This window comes from Nicotiana tabacum, chromosome 18 (assembly GCF_000715075.1).
Source record: "Nicotiana tabacum cultivar K326 chromosome 18, ASM71507v2, whole genome shotgun sequence".
In the NCBI taxonomy this organism is placed as follows: Eukaryota; Viridiplantae; Streptophyta; class Magnoliopsida; order Solanales; family Solanaceae; genus Nicotiana; species Nicotiana tabacum.
In genome coordinates, this window is record NC_134097.1 from 37,969,862 (window position 1) to 37,988,709 (window position 18,848).

The 18,848-nt window shown below is 36.1% G+C and overlaps 1 protein-coding gene across 6 annotated transcripts; it reads right to left on the reverse strand.

Moving 5' to 3' along the window:
* Positions 1–1,270: 1,270 nt before the first annotated feature.
* Positions 1,271–15,071, reverse strand: LOC107760677 (isoamylase 1, chloroplastic-like). Of its 6 annotated transcripts, none has more exons than XR_012702016.1 (20): positions 14,551–15,071; positions 12,955–13,134; positions 12,716–12,808; positions 12,289–12,441; positions 11,739–11,830; positions 10,092–10,233; positions 9,908–10,015; positions 9,308–9,421; positions 8,719–8,804; positions 8,247–8,318; positions 8,040–8,166; positions 7,650–7,736; positions 5,436–5,528; positions 5,158–5,316; positions 4,202–4,285; positions 3,332–3,412; positions 3,164–3,246; positions 2,976–3,093; positions 1,883–2,312; positions 1,271–1,720 (listed from the first exon to the last, which is right to left on the reverse strand). XR_012702016.1 is itself a non-coding variant. In XM_075236782.1 (19 exons), the coding sequence occupies exons 1-19, from the start codon at positions 14,905–14,907 to the stop codon at positions 2,049–2,051; spliced, it is 2,493 nt and encodes an 830-aa protein (XP_075092883.1). In that variant the 5' UTR covers positions 14,908–15,071; the 3' UTR covers positions 1,760–2,048. The 6 variants fall into 6 exon arrangements, 2 of the variants coding, with proteins under 2 accessions (XP_075092883.1, XP_075092884.1); XR_012702017.1 differs by having other exon boundaries at positions 1,488–1,717; XR_012702018.1 differs by lacking the exon at positions 9,308–9,421 and having other exon boundaries at positions 1,271–1,717.
* Positions 15,072–18,848: the final 3,777 nt, after the last annotated feature.

Below are 18,848 nucleotides of genomic sequence, written 5' to 3' on the forward strand. Positions count from 1 at the left end.
TCTGGAACATGTCCGGCAAAAACTGATCCAGAATAACCACCCGATGACTGGAGGTTATCTCTACTACGCACAACCTCATTTTTTGGAACGTCTTCGACCTTCACGTACATCTCCAACATTGTGATTACAAGAAATTCCCGACATTCGTCCGGAGTCCTCAAGAAATCACTCAAAGTGTCATCATCGTCGATGTTAAACTCTGAGTAAAAAGCAACCCCTTGCGGCATAACGGAATACGGATATCTTCCGGTTACTTTGAGTATCACTGAACGTTTTCTCACACTCATTTTTTTGCATAACAACGATATCAATGTTTTGTACTCCATTGAAAGTGGCAATTTAACATTACACTTAGCAGGTAAACTGTAGCCCACAGAGTTATTCTCCATCACAACTTCACCCCCCCAATATAATGATACTCTTATTCTACGTTCTTCAGACATAATGAAAAAATGCTGGAGAATTTAACAACAATAGAAACCAACAAGAGTTAAAAAAAAATTTTGAATGAAGTTGTGGCGATTGTACGATGTTTATATAGAAAATGGCTAGCCGGGTTTTTATTTTTTTTGTATATAGCGCCACAAAAAGTGGCTTTATACGCATTTAAATTATTGAACCCAGAAATTATTGGTGGGGTCAGGTAATAAGGCGTATAGTGCCACTATTAATGGCGCTATGTAAGGTGTGTTAGTATAACGCCACAAATAGTGGCGCTATACAGTAACGGTGCAGTTAACGTTACTGTATAGCGCCACTATTTGTGGCGTTATATATACTTTGGTAACCTTTTTTTTTACACTTATTTGAGTATTTTGAGTAAAATAAAACCACATTTTGGTTCCGCACTCTGAGGATTTAGGAGAAAGAAGATGGGGCCATCTCCTTTTTCTTTTTGTTATTTATGCTCCTGTAATTTATATTATTTTTATTTTTTGCCACATCAGCTATTAGGGGAAAATAATTCACTTGAAATGTGTTTTGGGGGGGCTGTTTAAGAAACGCCCGCTTAGTTTACGTGTTCAAACCAGTTTTCAGGACAAGTTCAAGGGGATTTTATGTATTTTCCCTTGAAATAACCAGAAAGTTGCATGCTAGGGTCAATCACATAACCAATTGGTGATAAAACCTCTGATTCTTTTATTGGATCGCTTTTGTGCGTAATTGGATTGTTGTTGTTCATGGTGTCTTCTGGTTAGGACATGGAGTTTCAGGGTTTTTTTTGCCAAGGGTTGTAGCCTTCCTCATGCAGCAAAAAATTGACCAGATATTGGGAACGGAGAACGTATATCTTTGTATAATTCGTTTCCAGAATGCGTGTCTAAGCTTAGTTAAGATTCTTTTAACAAAAGAGTTCACAAGTGTCAGTGGTAACTTTCCACCTGAAAATCCCTTCAAGACAAACCTTTTTTGTTTTCAGTTTTTACGGTACCCATCACCTAATCTCTTCAAAAGTGTAGTTTACTCACCACCTAAAGGGAGACGACTCGAAAGCTAATTTTATTACTAAAGAACAATTTAGAACCATAATTGTGGTATCCGGGCAAGCTCATCTCGACGAGTTGCACGAGTTACCTGCTATCTCTCACGGCTTGGATAAATGGAAAGAAAATTACCTAGTGTTTTTGCCCTCCACTGGGATTTTGGAACCATAACCTTAGTTTTGAGTTTTGGAGTTTTTGTCGCAACGTAGGCTAACAGGTCTTGAGACCGTAACCTGCTGTAGGAAAACAGAATAGGATAAGCTAGTGCTGCTGACTTCACTTTCAAGCTCGGTCACCTTAATCTCTTAATCTACTGAAAAAATAAGTTGTTTTCTCCTGTTCTACATAAGGTAATATTCTTCCATAACGATTAATTTGGAGATAACTGGGAAACTTACATAAATACGATTATGAAACAAGGTGTATCTTAAAAAACCATCAGCTTCTTCCTCGAGTTCTTCTATCCAGTTGCCGTCTGGCCTGCTTTGCACATGTATTTACAAAGTAACACTCACTGCAGCTATAGATACTGAAGCGGCTTTACCTCGCCCAGCTTGAATGAAACTAAGCATCATCATCAGGTGAAAGTAAAAGAATAATGGATGAATAACTGAGCATTGGATACTGGTTGGCATCGAGAAAATGAGAATACTGTTTGGCAGCTGTTTCTCTCCCTGGAAGGTCATCTGTTAGGAAGTCATATGGTGCTGGTTTTCCAGTGTCTACCAAAGGCTGCCACCTATAACCAGGCCTATCTGGGAGTGTAATTGTTACAGGCAAATGGCTGGCATTAAAGGCAACATATAATTCTCCTTTCACTTTGTCGACCTGCATTTTGATTCAAGCGTATATATCAATAGTGAAGCTACTAAAATATGTGTCTGATATGGCATGTGAAACATGATCATAATCTATTAGAGGTCTCCCGTGATCACAAGACAATGTGTTTACAATTATACTCCTGTTAAAAATATTGGCAGTTTATGGTTTTTGACAGTTAAGTTAATCTGGAATAATGAATAAATTCATCATTTGAACCTAATATTTAGATGAGTATAAATTCTATGCACGGACGATGTAAAGAAGATTTACACCATCAGGTGACTTAAAAGACAACTACAAGTAATTATTTATACGAATCTTAATTGGTAAACTTAAAAGAATGGAAAGCAATCTGATATAATAGGTGAAAATAGACTAACAATATAAAAAACCCTCTAACTGAAAGTGCATATAAATTAAACTCTATTTAGGTATGTAAAAACTAAATAAAATATACTACTTTATGAAAAAACTTTTATCTTAAAGCATGAAATATATGTTTAGGAGACCTTGAAAAAGAATAGTGAAGTTGACTCTCCAAAGGTGAAAGGTGTCAATACTTGAGATAACAGGAATAACTCTGACACTAAGGTTCCTTACAGAAGTTGGGTAAGGAGTCACAGTTAAGTCATGATACCACTAAATACTTAACGAAAATTATTGGAATACCAGTGTAAACGCAACAAATCGACTTGTTTCAGACCAATCTGGTGTTCCAGGAGCATGACCATGCCATTGCAGCCTCTCTGCTGTAGGGAAACCATCTAATCCCAGTGATTCGCATTTGCTGCAAGCGCAAACAACAGTCAAGAGCTGAGGAAGAACCGGAAACCGAAAGAAAGAGGCTAGATTCTTACTGGCGGAATTTGGTCACAAGGCAGCAAAATCTGAAAAAATCCGATGAAGATTCATCCTTCTTATCCCATCGGAAGTAGTTAATCTATAGAAAGGGGTTGCAATTAGTGAAACTATGTAATGACCTAAATCTGGGAATAGTAGTACTATAAATGGTAGTAAACAATTACATAATTATCATGGCAATATGTGTTGTTGTTTCCTCCTTTAGTGTGACCATACTCGTCGCCCATATATATCATGGGAACACCCTGAAGACCCACAAATGGAAAAACATTAATTATAAGAAGAAAAAATATATCAAAGAAATGATTATCTGATTGAGTAGGAACGACCAATTCGAAAAGAAGAAATTGACGCACTTATAGGCAAAATAAAATAGCTACACAAATCATAAGATTAAACGATATTGTTGAGTTATTTTGTCCCACATTAGGTATAGCCATATAGAAAGCCCTCCAGATGGGTACATAAAGGTCTAGGATTTAATCGTTGCCTTAAGTTTTGGTTGGATGCTCGGAACCGTTCACATGGTATTAGAGCCAAACTTACTAAACCATCTCACACTTGTAATCCGCATTCAAGTCCATACATGAAACTCCAAAGTAGGATCCCACATATAGGAAGTGTCGAGTTATATAATGTCAGACAGCCCGGTGCACCAAGCTCCCGCTATGCCCGGTGTGCGGAGTTCTGGCCGGACCACAAGGGTCTATTGTACGCAGCCTTACCCTACATTTCTGCAAGAGGCTGTTTCCACGGCTTGAACCCGTGACCTCCTTTATCACATCTGATTTTCTATTCCATGATTCCTTTTTTTATTGGTCATATGCACCACAAGTTATCAAATGAAATAGTATCATCTATTCCATCCCACGTTGAATTATTTTTTCCTCATATCTTTTACATCAATAATTTCTCCATCAACATGCATTAGAAGAAGGCAAAAAGACAATCCAATCTCCTATTACATCAACACGTTGGTGCTTTTACCTGTTACTTTCTATTGAATAACATCAAAAGCAGAGAATTGGACTTACTTGGGAAACCATAAGGCAAAGGAAGAAATTTCTCATTTGTCTTTTCCTCAATTTCTTCACAGAGATACTTGCAAACTCTCCTTCCTACATTGAAGAAGTAGCTTGTTATAAATGAAAACAAAAAAGCACGAGGTGCAAGGTAAGGTTACAGGCCTTCATATCCTCCTTGAAAAACTTTTGGAAGCACCCAAAACATTAAATTCAGCCTCAACATTATCTGAATTTCCTCAGTGTCATACTTAAACAAGAAGCTAGCCATGCTGGAACATCTCATATCAGAAGCGTAACAGAATCCTCTTCAAGTAAACCTTAAGATCAAGTATCAGTAGGGAAGTCGAGCGCCATCTTAACTATAATAAACCTAATATGCTGATCTACTTCATTGGTTGAAGTAACTAAAAGAAATATTAACAAGGAATCAGCAACTAGAAAGCTGTGAAATAACACACATTTTCTTTTCACACCAAATTAGTACCCACTACCCAGATTATCATTTTTGCTGCATCCACAGAAACACCATTCCATATATGATATTATTTACTTTTTACTAATTTAAGAAGGATGTCAGTACCACATAAAACAGAAAGAACAACTAGTGCTATTTATTACAACACTCAAGATGGTACATGCAAAGATCACACATAAAGCAAGGAACATAGAGATGATATGAAGTACCGCATGAAAGCTCATCATCAAAATCAATTATAACAACTAAACAATTATTCGCAGGACTGAGCAGAAGGAAAATGCAGATACTTCCAAATGCAGTAATACATGGATGTGAATGCTCCGATAATGGACATTATTTAGTATCAATCTCAGAGCAAAAGAAAGGAAAATATAGCATTTGAATTTGTAAAGCGATCTGCATTTATACAGTTTGAAGCCAACCAACAAGACAGCTTCAATAAGTGAAAAGATCCAGAAGATATATTGACTCGTGCATGGAGATTTACCTCACCACAATTCCAACTATTATTGTGATTCTCGCCGTCTTTGTTGTCCTCTCCATTTGCCAAATTGTGTTTATCGTTATATGTCACCAAATCAGCCAAAGTAAAACCATCATGGGCACACACAAAATTTATACTGTTCCATGGTTTTCTTCCTCCCTCCTAATTGAACACCAAGAACACAAATGGCTCAATTATTAAGGAACTGAACCATCCCCAAGTGAATTTAGAAATTACATAGCATCATACCTATAAGGTAAAAGAACTCTAAAGTGGTATACCTGGTATAGATTCGGGCTTCCACAAAGGCATTCAGCAAGAGCCCCAGAAAACCCATCTGTGCCTTTGATGAACTGCCGTACTATGTCCCGGTACTGAAACAAAATAAAAACATAAGAGAGCTGGTTGGCATTTCTTTTCTTGTTTTTTATATGTTTGAAAGGAAAAAGTTCGTTAGCAGCAGGCCAAGAGAGAAATGGAAAAGCAAGAGGAAACATCAGAACAATATATACACAGCGAACAATGTCCTAAACGACATCAATAAAAAAATAAAGTCCTAACTGAGTTGTAGCACCTACGGATCTTATCCTATTTAAAGTTAAGTGCATCCAGCTGACTAACAAGAACCAATAGAGATACCCTGATTATATCAAAATAAAAATTTCAGCTAGATCTTCCCATAAATAAAACAGCAAATCTGATTCGGTTAGAGTGAATCTCAATTTGCTCCCCGAAATTCTCGCAAGATGTTTGGCTACTGAAGTTAGTCGTGTGCTGACAGAATAGAGGACAAGCGATTTAAATTGAAGAATTTAAGAGCATTTGGATATCCATTAATTTCAAGGAAACTATTTCAGTTAATTACACATCAATTTCCAAACACTTGGTAATTTTCTTAATATTATTGAAGTACTAAATAAACACTGCAGGGGATAGCGTAGATCATAGTCAATATACTTCCCTGAACTTAAAGATAGCCTAGATTAGAAATGTGGCTAGAACAAAGGATGTGAACCTAAAGAGTTGCATACTTGAGTGCCCGAATTACATTTGACAAGCCCCGAGCTCCATAGTTGATCAGCTCAAAATAACACACAACATGCAACGGCTTGGTAATGGGTATAAGCTGTTACTATTTTAGTCAAACATTAAAAGTGTAACTGCGGATGGTTGCCTATAGGCCAGCCATTTGACCACCCTAACTACCTCTGCGACTGTGAGGTCTCCAGGAAAAACTGTATCAAATTCTAATGGTCAGAAAGCTAGAAAGAAAGTGCAAGCTCAATCATTTGAAAATTTGCATCTCATGATGGTTTCAGTAGGTGATTACCATGTTTTCATTTGCATTGATACCTATGTTGATAAACCTAGGATAAAGGTCATATATGGATCTATTCCCCCTTGGCTAGTAATGCTTAAATTTTTAAAATGTTCCCTGGTTTGTTGGTTTGACACCTCGATATTCACTTAGCATGCGAGGGTTCGAACTATGGTGCCTACATTTTTCCTTTCTACCTTCTCAAAGTAGAGGTAAGTTCTGAGTACACACTACCCTCCCCAGACCCCACTTGTGGGATTACACTAGGTTTTTTTGTTGTTTGTTTGACTAAAGTATAAAACTATATCAGCCTTCACCTTCAGGTCAATTTTGCAAACATACTCGCTAGAAAGAATGGGAAAAAATACTCAGTGATTTTGTGTTAGCTATTGCAAGGGATCATCAGTTATTTGATAGATTACCCTCAGAAACTAATGCATGCCGATTTCAAGGCCTTGGTGAAACTTTTTTTTTTTTTTTTGATGGAGTAACAAGGCCTTGTTGAATTCACTAAAGTTGTCAACCTGATCAAGAAAAGGTTAGATCTGTTTTACATACATTAGAGCACTAGCTAATTCACATGAATGTCTAGGCCTCAAAACATCCCAGGACAGTCACCAAAACTAATAATTATAAGCATGAATAACAAATATATGTACAAAGAAATTGAAAAAGAATTACGATAAAGTGAAATATCAATTGTTTAGTGTCGCATCTTCATGATTATGCTCATTGGCAAGGAAACCTTGATGACGACACTAAAGCGCCCACTAAGCGAGGCGAAACGCTCAACATATTTTGTGCCTTGCTTCAGGGCTTAAGCGCGCCTTTGAAAATACTATTTTAACCTTAATGAAATTATTTATAGCCATACAAATTTCTATGGCTTATTTTAGATCAAAAATTTTAGAAGTCTTTCATGCATTCTTAAACTACATGTCCAATCAAACAACATCACATAAATTGGGATAGGTGGAGTATAATATTCCAGCTCATGAGACAGGAAGCCAATACGAAACAGCTGAAACTCTACTTACTATGCGTGAAACTTTTACTAATAAAATGAAATGACTCTATTACTTTAGTTCTCTTTCCAGTTATCTGTGTTCTCATATCCTCAAACTACGAACAACCTGAAATGCACATAGTCATCACCAAAAAATGTCTCCAAACTGACCTTTCCATTCCACTCTGACCAGATACCCCAGTGCGGAAACATGCCAACTTGGTAAAGGCCTCCACAATCCCACGCTTCAGCTATAAGCTGTTATAAAGAGGAACCTTTTAGGCATTTATCACCCAAAGAAAAGGAACATGCCAAAACTCAGGTGGCAACAGTTGCAAAAGTAAAAAGAAAAAAGTAAGATTAGGTGTCATCTCTTTGAAGGAAAAATTGAAGCTGATAGCACCACAAATGTACAGATCATCAGAAGAAAGTCGACGCCAACGCCAGTTCGAGATAGCATTTGGCTGTCCTTAAATGGCGTCATAGCGCTAACATACTAGTCCTCCTCCTAAAGGAAAAGGGGAAATTAACTTATTTTCTCAAGAGGAATACATAGGATACCTTTACTCCACGAAGTATTGGATCATTGCTAATCATATCAATCAATGGTGGACTTGTGAGAGGAGTGCCTGTGGTGATCACGTCAACATCAGTTGAATTTCCATAGACATTTACAGCATCCCACAAGCTGAAAAAACAAAGAGAAAAAAACTTACTTTTCACCAACATTTCAACAAGGACAAGAAATACAAGGCTATGCAGAAGTACCTGCTACTTCTTGTAAGGATAGAAGCAAGATCAAAGCGGAAGCCATCTATGTGCATTTCAGTAACCCAATATCTGTCGAGAGATCAAAGTATACCTTTTCTATTATGATCAACATAGGACATTTCATGGTCAGAAAGGAAAATTTGTAACTCATATGCAGGATATAGACTTTAAAGGTACCCCCAGTCATTAAAGAAACGGAAATCTGAGCCTTTAAAATAGCAGAGAAATTCATCTACCTACTCAGGTCTCTGACATCTTGTCAGAGTTGAAACCTCAAATATGTTAACTAAATTTATGATACGTGTTTTGGCTACCCCTGAAGTCTTCTTTTCAGTCCTTAAAACAATTTAGCAGGTGGCTTTTGCACTTGCTTTTCCAAAATAGGTTGTAAGACATGTTATCAACTTTACAGACCAACAACCATTAGAAAGTACACTGACGTCCAGCAGATGACATGAAAGTAACTTACCTCAAGCAATCCACTATAAATTGTCGTACAATGGGATGATTACAGTTGAAGGTGTTTCCACATCCTGAGTAGTTATAGAATTCTCCCTGCAAAGCCATGAGATGTATATTTATCTTGGAGTCAGAGAGTTAAAGTCCAAGGTTTAATATGATAATTCTAAATTCCTTCAGAAAAGAAAACTTGCCTTCTTAACGAAGAACTAGAGGTAAGAACATGTTTACTAGTGTTTAAATAATAGATTGTTTTTTCCTAATCCAACTTTGTTGACACACAGAACCTTTGTAGATACATATTCTCTACTGGAAAAACAATGACCCTGGAATGAGTATAGCAAGAAAATATACACGATTCAGCATCTTGTGAGTCCCTATTCTTCATAGAGAAGCACCAACCAAGAAAGAAGCCACAGAACATCACAAAATTCCAAGCAACCAAATGTTAATACTATTCTGGCATGACTTTCTTTAGCAGCCATTAGACAAGCTTTTATGTTTAAGTTCACCCATTGGGCAACAGTTTATGGCACTAGACAAAGTCTCTCCATTTTAGTGCTTCAACCAGGATGACAGGATTGAAAGGCATGACTCACTGCTGATAAGTAGTTGCTGCTCGTTGCACCATACTTGCCGTCACCAAAGTGATCGGTGCCATAAAAAATGAAGCCTCGCAACTTAACAATTTCATCTGTTATGACTTTGATGAACTGCGGGATATAGAGAACATAAAAAGCTTAAGGTGGAGGCTACCACATTGCAGGGTTTAATTATTTCTTTTATTAATTAAGTAAAAGCAATTGCAGGGTCAATTATCTTAGAGTAGCAAGAAGTATATTTCCACGATTCGAAGAACTAATCAATTCTTCTTATTCTTCTTCTCCTCTCTACCTTACTAAGCCGAGGGTCTATTGGAAACAGCCTCTCTACCTTCACTAGGTAGGGACAAGGCCTGCGTCCACACTACCCTCCCCAGAACCCACATATGGGAATATACTGGGTATGCTATTGTTGTTGAAGAACTAATCAATTCATAACAGTGGAGCAACTTCACAATAACAAATTTTAGAGAAAGCAAATGTTTCCATATATGGGACTTTAAATATACTATGGACTATTTGTTTTCCTTTCAAAAACTGAGTTGAAAAACTAACACCAAAATAGAGACGTGCATGGATTAGTAGTGACAATCATACCTTAGGAGCTAGCATATAAAATACACTGTTGTCAATGCCTCTAAATGATACAATGGGACCATTTTCATTTCCTTCAGCAGTGTGATTGAAAACAACATCCATGATAACCTGCCAATGAACAATCAGAAGAGAATATACCAAATTTTGGAGAATAAACCCATATTTTACTCCAGTAATTAGTCACCTCGATTCCACGCTTATGTGCTTCCTTAACAAGATACTTAAACTCATTTATTGCAACGAGGCCACAGTTACTTAGACCAGCAGATGAGTATCTTCCCATTGGAGAAAAGAAATTGACAGTAGAATAGCCCCAAAAGTTAAACCTAAAAAGATAATATCCCATAAGACAAAAATTGACCACAAGGCCGATATCTTCTTGAGATTTCCCTATTTTCATGAAGTTGTTAATATCTTCAAGAAGTGCAGTGCTCGGATTAACACACTAATTTACGGAACAACATGAAAGAAAATATGTCTGTCAAGGATATATACTACTGAGTAAAGGGATATAAGTAGCATTGTGTAGCTACTATCTAGTCATGTACAAGCAGCTTAGAACACAATGAATATGTTCGGAAGTCAATTATGTCAGGTTCAGTCTTATTGTCTTATTAAGCCTAAAATATCTTCAAATGTAGGTGTGTGACTGTTATCATCATATGATCTTAGCATCATTGTCGCACTATCCAATGCAGAAAAATCAGGTCCAAATCTCATATATGGGCTCAATGCAAAAGAGACAATCAAATCAACTGTCCCAACCCTTGCATGCAAGAACATTCTGTTGGCAATCATTGCACATTATTCTCAGAGGACTTTCAAAAATATACTCTCTACTCTTCTCATAGAATCTCTTTTCAACGTGTTCCTTTCGCTTGTCTTTAATCTTTCTGAGCCATCTAACAATTTTGGATGGTAAGCATGAAGAGATTCTTTATCAGTCTTCTTTTTTAAATGGAAGATTCTTAATCAGTCTTTATGAGCTAGACTTGTCACACCAGTTATACCCAACTAGGACATCATGTCAATAATTGGGATTGGGGCAGCATCAATTAATTTAATTTTAGAATTGCTGTACCACCTTCTCCACCTCCAAAAAAAAAGGGAATCCCCTCCCCCAATCAAAATAGGGAACAACATCGGTTAGTTAAATTTGGAATTCCCCGCCCCGAGAAGAGAAGGAAAAAATAACCACCTCCTATCACTAGCGTTCTGCCTCACTTACGTGTTAAATTGAAGTTCTTTCAACTAATAAACCTAGAACTTATTTGTGGGGTTTATTCTAAGAAAAATATTTGTGCAAAAACAAAAAACTAATTAACCTAGAACTAATTTTGCCACAAAGTAGCAATAGAATCCAGTACCAAAACATAGTCACACCAATGCAGGCTTCTGCATGCATAATTTTTCTAGGTGTCTGACTTCTTTGACAAAGGCAAAGTAAATTTTTTTTGAGAAGGAAGGCAAAGTAAATTTGCTGACAGAAAAGCTAAACATGCAAAGTTAGACAGGCATAATGTAACACTCTTATTCCAGCATTTTTTAAATTTTGCTGATCTTTCAAGTATGACATAAGCTAGCTAGAATACCATATATTTTTGGCCCAGAAACTAGAAATTCACTCATATTTAGAACAGAAATGCAAGAAATTCAGTCGAGTGACAGAGTTGGGTTTAAAATTCAAAATTCTTAATCATTTCCATTTCAAATATTAGATGTGCGATAACATACGTATAGTCTTACATGTTAAAACTTTTCTAATGTTCCTACACCAACAATTTCGAAGTGTGAAAGTAACTCTTTGCAAGAAGTGAAAAGGGAAGTTTACTTGTAGTCACCCAATACAGAGTTATAACTATAGTACTCCAGCTCATTGAATTCATGACAGGGCATTAGCTCTATACAGTTGACACCAAGTTCCTGCAAAAATATCAGGAAATAAACCACTCTTAAACCTCATAACCAGCTGATTCCTTTACTTTCACTTATGCATTAAAAAGGTAACAATATGACTTATGAATCATGATCCATCTCCGTCTAAGACTTCGGGTTTCAATTTTGCACAGGATATGTGCCATCTAATCTCACAACTATAATTCTCATACACTAGTTTACTTAAAGAGAAAACTTTGGGCAAATGGTCCATCACTTAACTATTGATAAAAGCCAAAAACCCTTCCAATGCAATATATGAATGCAGACCCTTACAATAAGATGAAAGAGGAAAAACATTTACATGAACCTCCTCAAATTTTGGTGTGTCCAAAAGTGGTCTTGAACTAACAATGTAAGAAAAGCTAAAACTGACTCCTGAAAAACGGATCATATGCTAATCTTACAGGCTATAACATATACTACTATAACAACCACGTATTCACCTTCAAGTGATCAAGTTTCTCCACAACACCACGGTAAGTACCAGGAAATTTTGTTCCGCTTGACTCATGATTTGTATATCCCCGAACGTGCATTTCATAGATTACAAGATCTCTCTGTGGAAACTTCAGTGGTAGGTCTCCTTCCCAGTCAAACTGAAAATAACAAAGATCAAACAGTAAAACAGACATGTTAAAACAAAGAAAACCATATATTCCCATGTCTCATCTAAGTCGAGGACAGTAATAAAGCCATCCATTATTTTTTCTGTCGGGAAGGCAAGCACGATGATTCTTTTTGGTGATTGTGGTCTTTCTAACATGTTATGGCCAATTCCAAAGTTAGCTGGGAAAATGTAAAACTAAAACATAAATAGAAAGAACCAGATCATACATATGACTACGTTGAACACTAAGAGGCTGTAGTTACCTGATCAGCAGCAGAAGGTACCATGCCAGCCATTAGGGGCCAACAATCATCCTCTGGCCCTAATACACCATATTCTCCTCTACTTACTGTAGCCTAGATGGAAATTCAAGAATGACTCATTGCAGGCCCAAAAGAACGTAATAACTAAATGCAAGAGTAGAGGTCATTTGTACTAAGAAAGTGTGAATAAGAAATAACAGACTTATATTGACAGAAAAATTTTCTTACTTTATTCTGACCTTGGCATAAGGATCCAACACTATCTGAGAAGAGTCAAAGAAATGTCCTTCAGGAGAGAATTTTCCATCAAACTTGTAGCCATAAAGCATATTCTCGAAATCTCCCTTTAGGAACACATGCCAGACATCTCCAGTTTTATTAGCCAGAGGATCCAGGAAAATTTGCACGGTCACTCTCTTCTGCAAGAGTTAATAAGAGGTGAAAAACTGATTACAAACAAGCCAGATGTGATGTGGCGTATTGAAGGATATAATTAATAAACTTTCTCCTGATACGTTACAGCTAGCCCCATAAGATGTCTTAGTGTAAATATTTGAAGATAATCTTTTTAGAGGAATTTATGTTGTAAGCCCATCTATATCTCATAACTACACACTATAATAACTCATATAACATAGCCTAAAATGAAAAGGAGGGAAGTTTCTAAGAAGACCAACATTTCTCGAAATTAAACCAGACTTGACTAAGAGCAGAACACAACGGAAGCAAAGAAACAATACAAGTGATACAACCTAGTTAGAATTAATTATAAGTGTAGGTATAAATACAAGATTTAGAAATGGCCAAATTTGTATTCAAAAGAGAATTATTATAGTATTGGAATGAAATGAACCTGAATGGAGAAGAATTGATATAGATGATTATAACCGATCCTGATTAACTCGAGATTGAAGAGTTATTGATTGATATAACACACAATGGCAAAGATAGCATCCCCCATTTAAGCTAGAGATGAGCATTTACAATTAGATGATATAATACATCATGAAACATCAAAATCAGAAAGGAAAAAGAAGGGAAGTGAACTTTCTGATGGGAAAATAAAATACGTTCCTCCAACTTTAATATTCTTTTAATTAATACAAGCACCACTATCTTCAATGAGGCACTATGAGAAAAATCCATTGTAAACTAGGACTAAAAAGTGTTACAAGAAAAACTGACCTTCAGAAAAAATAGTCAGTAATACTAGGCTTTTTACTTCCAGGAAGCTACAAATATCAGGAAGAAAATATAGGATACAAATGAAGCACAACTAAGAAAAAGTGTTGATGAGCACCCAAGGATGTGGTGGTCAAGAGCACCATGAGGTTTCATGTTCAAATCGAGCGAAAGCAAAAAGGCTAGGAAGATCTCTTTCCATTTGCCCAAGCCTAGGTGGGCAGAGTTACCCAGTAACCTTAAAAAAAGACATAATAACATTAAAATAAGCTACATTTGAATTCTTGAAAATTTCTGGAGACAAGAAAAAGTAAAGCAAAAAATCTCATTAAGGTTAAAATGTGAAGTGTAAAGTTAAATTTACCCCATGTATTCTAGTTTGTGTGACACTATTTCCTTATTGGTCCAATTAAAAAAAATAACACATTTCTATATTTTGAAAGAGTTTAACTTTACACTTCATGCTTTTATAACCATTCAAATGTTATATGTTTAAGGCCATACGTTTCAAAAAGATTCAAAGTCACACCAATACTATGGCATATTTAAGATCATACATTTTAAAAGTTTTTCTTTATTTAGCTGATTGAAACTATGCAACATAAATTGGGACAGAGAGTAAAAAAGAAATATTTTTTTAGCCGGAGAACTACCTGAGGTAAATCGGAGAGAGTGATCAAGCAAAGTGTAGCAGAAGTGGCATTACTCGAAAAAACGGCGAAATTGACACCGCCGTCTGTTGCAGTAGCGCCAAACGGCAAAGGTTTCCCTGGTAGAACCTCAAAACGACGTCGTTCCATCGTCGGCTTCTCCACCACCACCGCCGTGGCCGGAGTCTCAGCCTTAGCTCCTCGTCCACTATCAGCAGCCGCATTTACTACCGCCACTGAAATCCTCGATTTTCCTCCAATACTCACAAAATCTACACTGTTCCTCCTCGAAAAAGGATAATTTTGGGAATGGAGTTTAGGTTTGTAGGCAGAGATCAAAGGACAATGAAGTAACTTCATTTGAACAATACAAAATGTGATTTAGAGATATAAAAATGTGTATGTATATTTTGGTTGGGGGTTAGGAGGAAGTAGAGAGAGCGATCAGGAGTCTGTGGCAGTGAGATTCAGTGAGTGAGTTTGGGAGTTAGTGCATAACTGTCGAGTGAAAGAAAACAGGGCGCACGTTTCCAAAGGAGTTCTGATCATGAGAGGTGACAACAGCGTAGGGCAAAGTGAAAGCGACAGCAACGGTAGGGAGTGAAATTTATTGAGAAAATGACACAATGGTCCCTTATTTTTAGGACTAGGTTCAAAATAATAATCTCTTAAGTATGCACTGAGCAATTTTAGTGGGTGTTTGGACATAAAAAATATAAAATTTCAGAAAAGAGTGAAAAATTTTCTCACCCAAAATGGTATTTAAAATTTAGAGTTGTATTTGGAAATAATATAATTTTAGATTGTTTTGTGAGTAATGTGAGTGAAAATTTTGAAAAACAACTTTTTAAAATTTTTTAAATTTTTCAAAAATTCCAAAACGCATCTTCAAATGAAAATTGAAAATTTTATGACAAACGCTGATTTCGGAGAAAAGTGAAAAAAAATTGAAAAAAAAAAGAAAATTTTCTTATGTCCAAACGGGCTCTTAGTTGTTTAGATTTGCCAAAATCTAACATTTTTGTCTCTATCAAATATTTAACAAAATCTATCAGTTAGATTTGATAGGAACAGAGGAAAATATTAAAAAATGGCATGAACTCATATTCAAAGGTACAATTTTTGTATTTCTATTATTTCTAAAGTTTGTTGGCGCGATTTTCAGCTATTTTTAGTAATTTCTTTTTTGTGTCTAGTGTAGTTTTTTGTATTGTATTTTTTAGAATTTGATGGAGCTTTCTTTTGTTTACAAGATTAATCTTTTTTTACACTTTTCATCAAATCTAATGAACATAAATGGTTAAATATTTATCGGAGATCAAAAGTGCTAATTTTAGCAAACTTAAAAGGACTAAAAATGCTTATTACATACTTAAGAGATTGGTTTAAACCGTCATCATCAGACATAACTAGATCATATTTGCTAGTTAGAGGTGTACAGAGGTCTGGTTGGTTTCACATTTTTTAATTACCAAACTAAATCAATTTCGTTGAATATTTAAATCATAAATCAAATCAAACCAACAAAGTTAACTCTTTCAATATCGATTTTTCTCATATTTTTTTTTAGTTTTTTTTCCAGTTAAGTCTTCATAGCTCAAAATACATATATGCTCCAAATATATATTTTTGTCCTAGTAAGATACAATTATATAAAATATTCTCCAAGAAAACAACACAAAATGTAAGTTAAAATCATGACATTGTACTAAAATATTCAACAATAAAAAATAAAACGATCATGATCTAACAGTATTAAGTCATGCTAAAATAAGTACAGCTAATAAGTATTAATTGCATGACTAAATACTAAACAAATAGAGTAAAACTAAATTATGTATTTTTACTGCCTAAACAAATGCAAAACTAAAAAATAGATATTCAATACTATTGTCATTCCTAGAGTTGAATTAAATTTCTTTTATTAGCATTAGTATTGATTTGATTTTGATTTTGATTTGGGCTTTATCTAAATTACTAACAGTTATGATTTATAAAAATTATTGCACTATTCAAAAAAAAATTAAGTCCAAACTTAAAATTATATATTAAAAGAAAAAAATATTTAAAAAGTGTAAGAATTATTATAAATTACATTACTAAATATTTTTATGTATAAAATATTTTTAAGAATTATAAATTTCGAGTTAGTTTAATTTCGGTTTGATTTTTTTAATAAACTCAAACCAAACGCTAATTATGGTCGAGTTTGTTTTTTTAACAACAAACCAAACGAAAGAAAACTGAATCGTTAGTTTTTTTTTCGGTTTGACTCAAATTAATAATTTATTACGATTTGTTGATTTTGTTTGTATACCCCTAATGCTAGTACACAAACGTGAACTTCTTTATAAGTACGAGGAAAAAATCACTTTTTGATCCCCGCGTTATTGGTATATTTGTAACGATCCGACCGGTCGTTTTGAGCTCTAGCGCGTTGTTCAACATTTGAGGTCATGAACAGCTTCACTTCAGGTATTATGACTTGTACGCGTGGTCAGAATTGAATTTCGGGAAGTTCAGAGTCGATTTGGAAAGAGAATTCTCATTTCATAAGCTTTAAGTTGAAAGAAGTGACTAAGATTGGATTTTTGAGTAAACGGCCTCGAAATCGGGATTCGAATATTCCAGCATGTTCATATGATGATTTTGGACTTGGGCGTATGTCAGGATCGGGTTTTGGAAGACCCGGGAACGTTTCGGCACCTATTGTGGAAGTAACATTTTTGGAAGAGTTTCATGAGTTTGGGTTAAAGCACATTTTAGTGTTATCAATATCTGTTTGGGATTTCGAGTTTGGGAATAGCTCTGTATGGTGATTATGGTATTGGGAGCGCGATCGGAAGTAAATTCAGAGGTATGTGGGTCATTTTAGAATCATTTGGCTAAAGATAGAAATTTGAAGGTTTTGATGAGTTTGACCGGAGGTGGACTTTTTGATATCGGGGTCGGATTCCGATTCTGGAAGTTGGAATAGGTCCTTAATGCCAAATATGACTTATGTGCAAAATTTGAGGTCAATCAGACGTGATTTGGTAGGTTTCGGCATCGAATCTTGAAGTTTGAAATTCTAAAGTTCATTAAACTTGAATTGCAGTGCGATTCATGGTTTTAGGGTTGTTTGATGTGATTTGAGGCCTCGAACAGGTCCGTATTATATTATGGGACTGGTTGGTGTGATTGGACAGGGTCCCGGAGGTCTCGAGCGGATTCTGGATGGTCAACGGAATGAAAATGAAAAATAAGGGATGGCTAAAGTGCACCAGTTCTGGTGTAATTGTACCTGTGCAAGTTTGACCGCAGGTGCGTGATCGCAAAAGCGAGGGGATGGTCACAGGTGCGGTTTGGGCGAAAAAGGGCAGCGACCGCATGTGCGAAAATTTACCCGGAGATGCGGGTGCGCATCTGCGTTGAGGGGACCGCAGAAGTGGATTTTAGACTTGAGTTTGGGGCCGCAGAAGCGGCACATATGCCGCAGAAGCGGGGCTACAGAAGCGGTCTATGCACCGCAGGTGTGAAAATGTTGGAGGCAGAAAGGTTTCTTTAAAATGGTGGTTTGACCCATTCTCTTCCATTTTACTCTTGTTTGGACGATTTTGGAGAACTTCAAGAGAGGGATTTCATCATCATACATGAGGTAAGTTAATTCCACCCCCTGTGAATTAAATACATGATATTATTACGGATTTGAGCATGAAAATTGGTAGAAACTTGGGGTTTTGGTGGAAAGACCTAGGATTGATATTTTTGGATTTTGACCATGATTTTATGTAGGGAATTGAGAGAAAATCATATATTTGAGTTTGTGAGGTTATGGGTAAGGTTTATCTTCGAAAAATTTCGGAATTCAGGCACGTGGGTCCGAGGGCATTTTTGTTAACCTTTCGATCGAGGTTAGGAATTGTTATGAATTGAAATGATAAATCAGGGTATATTTTCATTGGTTTGCCCGTTATTTGGTTAGTTTTGGAGCATTAGGGCATCAATTTGAGTCGTCAGAAGAGCTTGGAAGCCGGTTTTGGAACTTCGGAGCGAGATAAGTCTCCTTTCTAATCTTGTAAGAGGGAATTGTCCCCATAAGTGAATTAATTGGATTTGTGCTTCTATTTGTGGGGGGCTACGTACGTACGAGGTGACGAGAGTCCGTGCGTAGCTACTATTATGATTAAGTCCGGGTAGTCTAGGACCCAAAAGCATGCTTTACTTGCAATATTTGAAATATTGTTGTCAATTTAAAATGCTTAAAACATATTGTTGCGCCCCATTTTTTCCTCCACGAAGAAAAGTCCGGGTTTCGACAT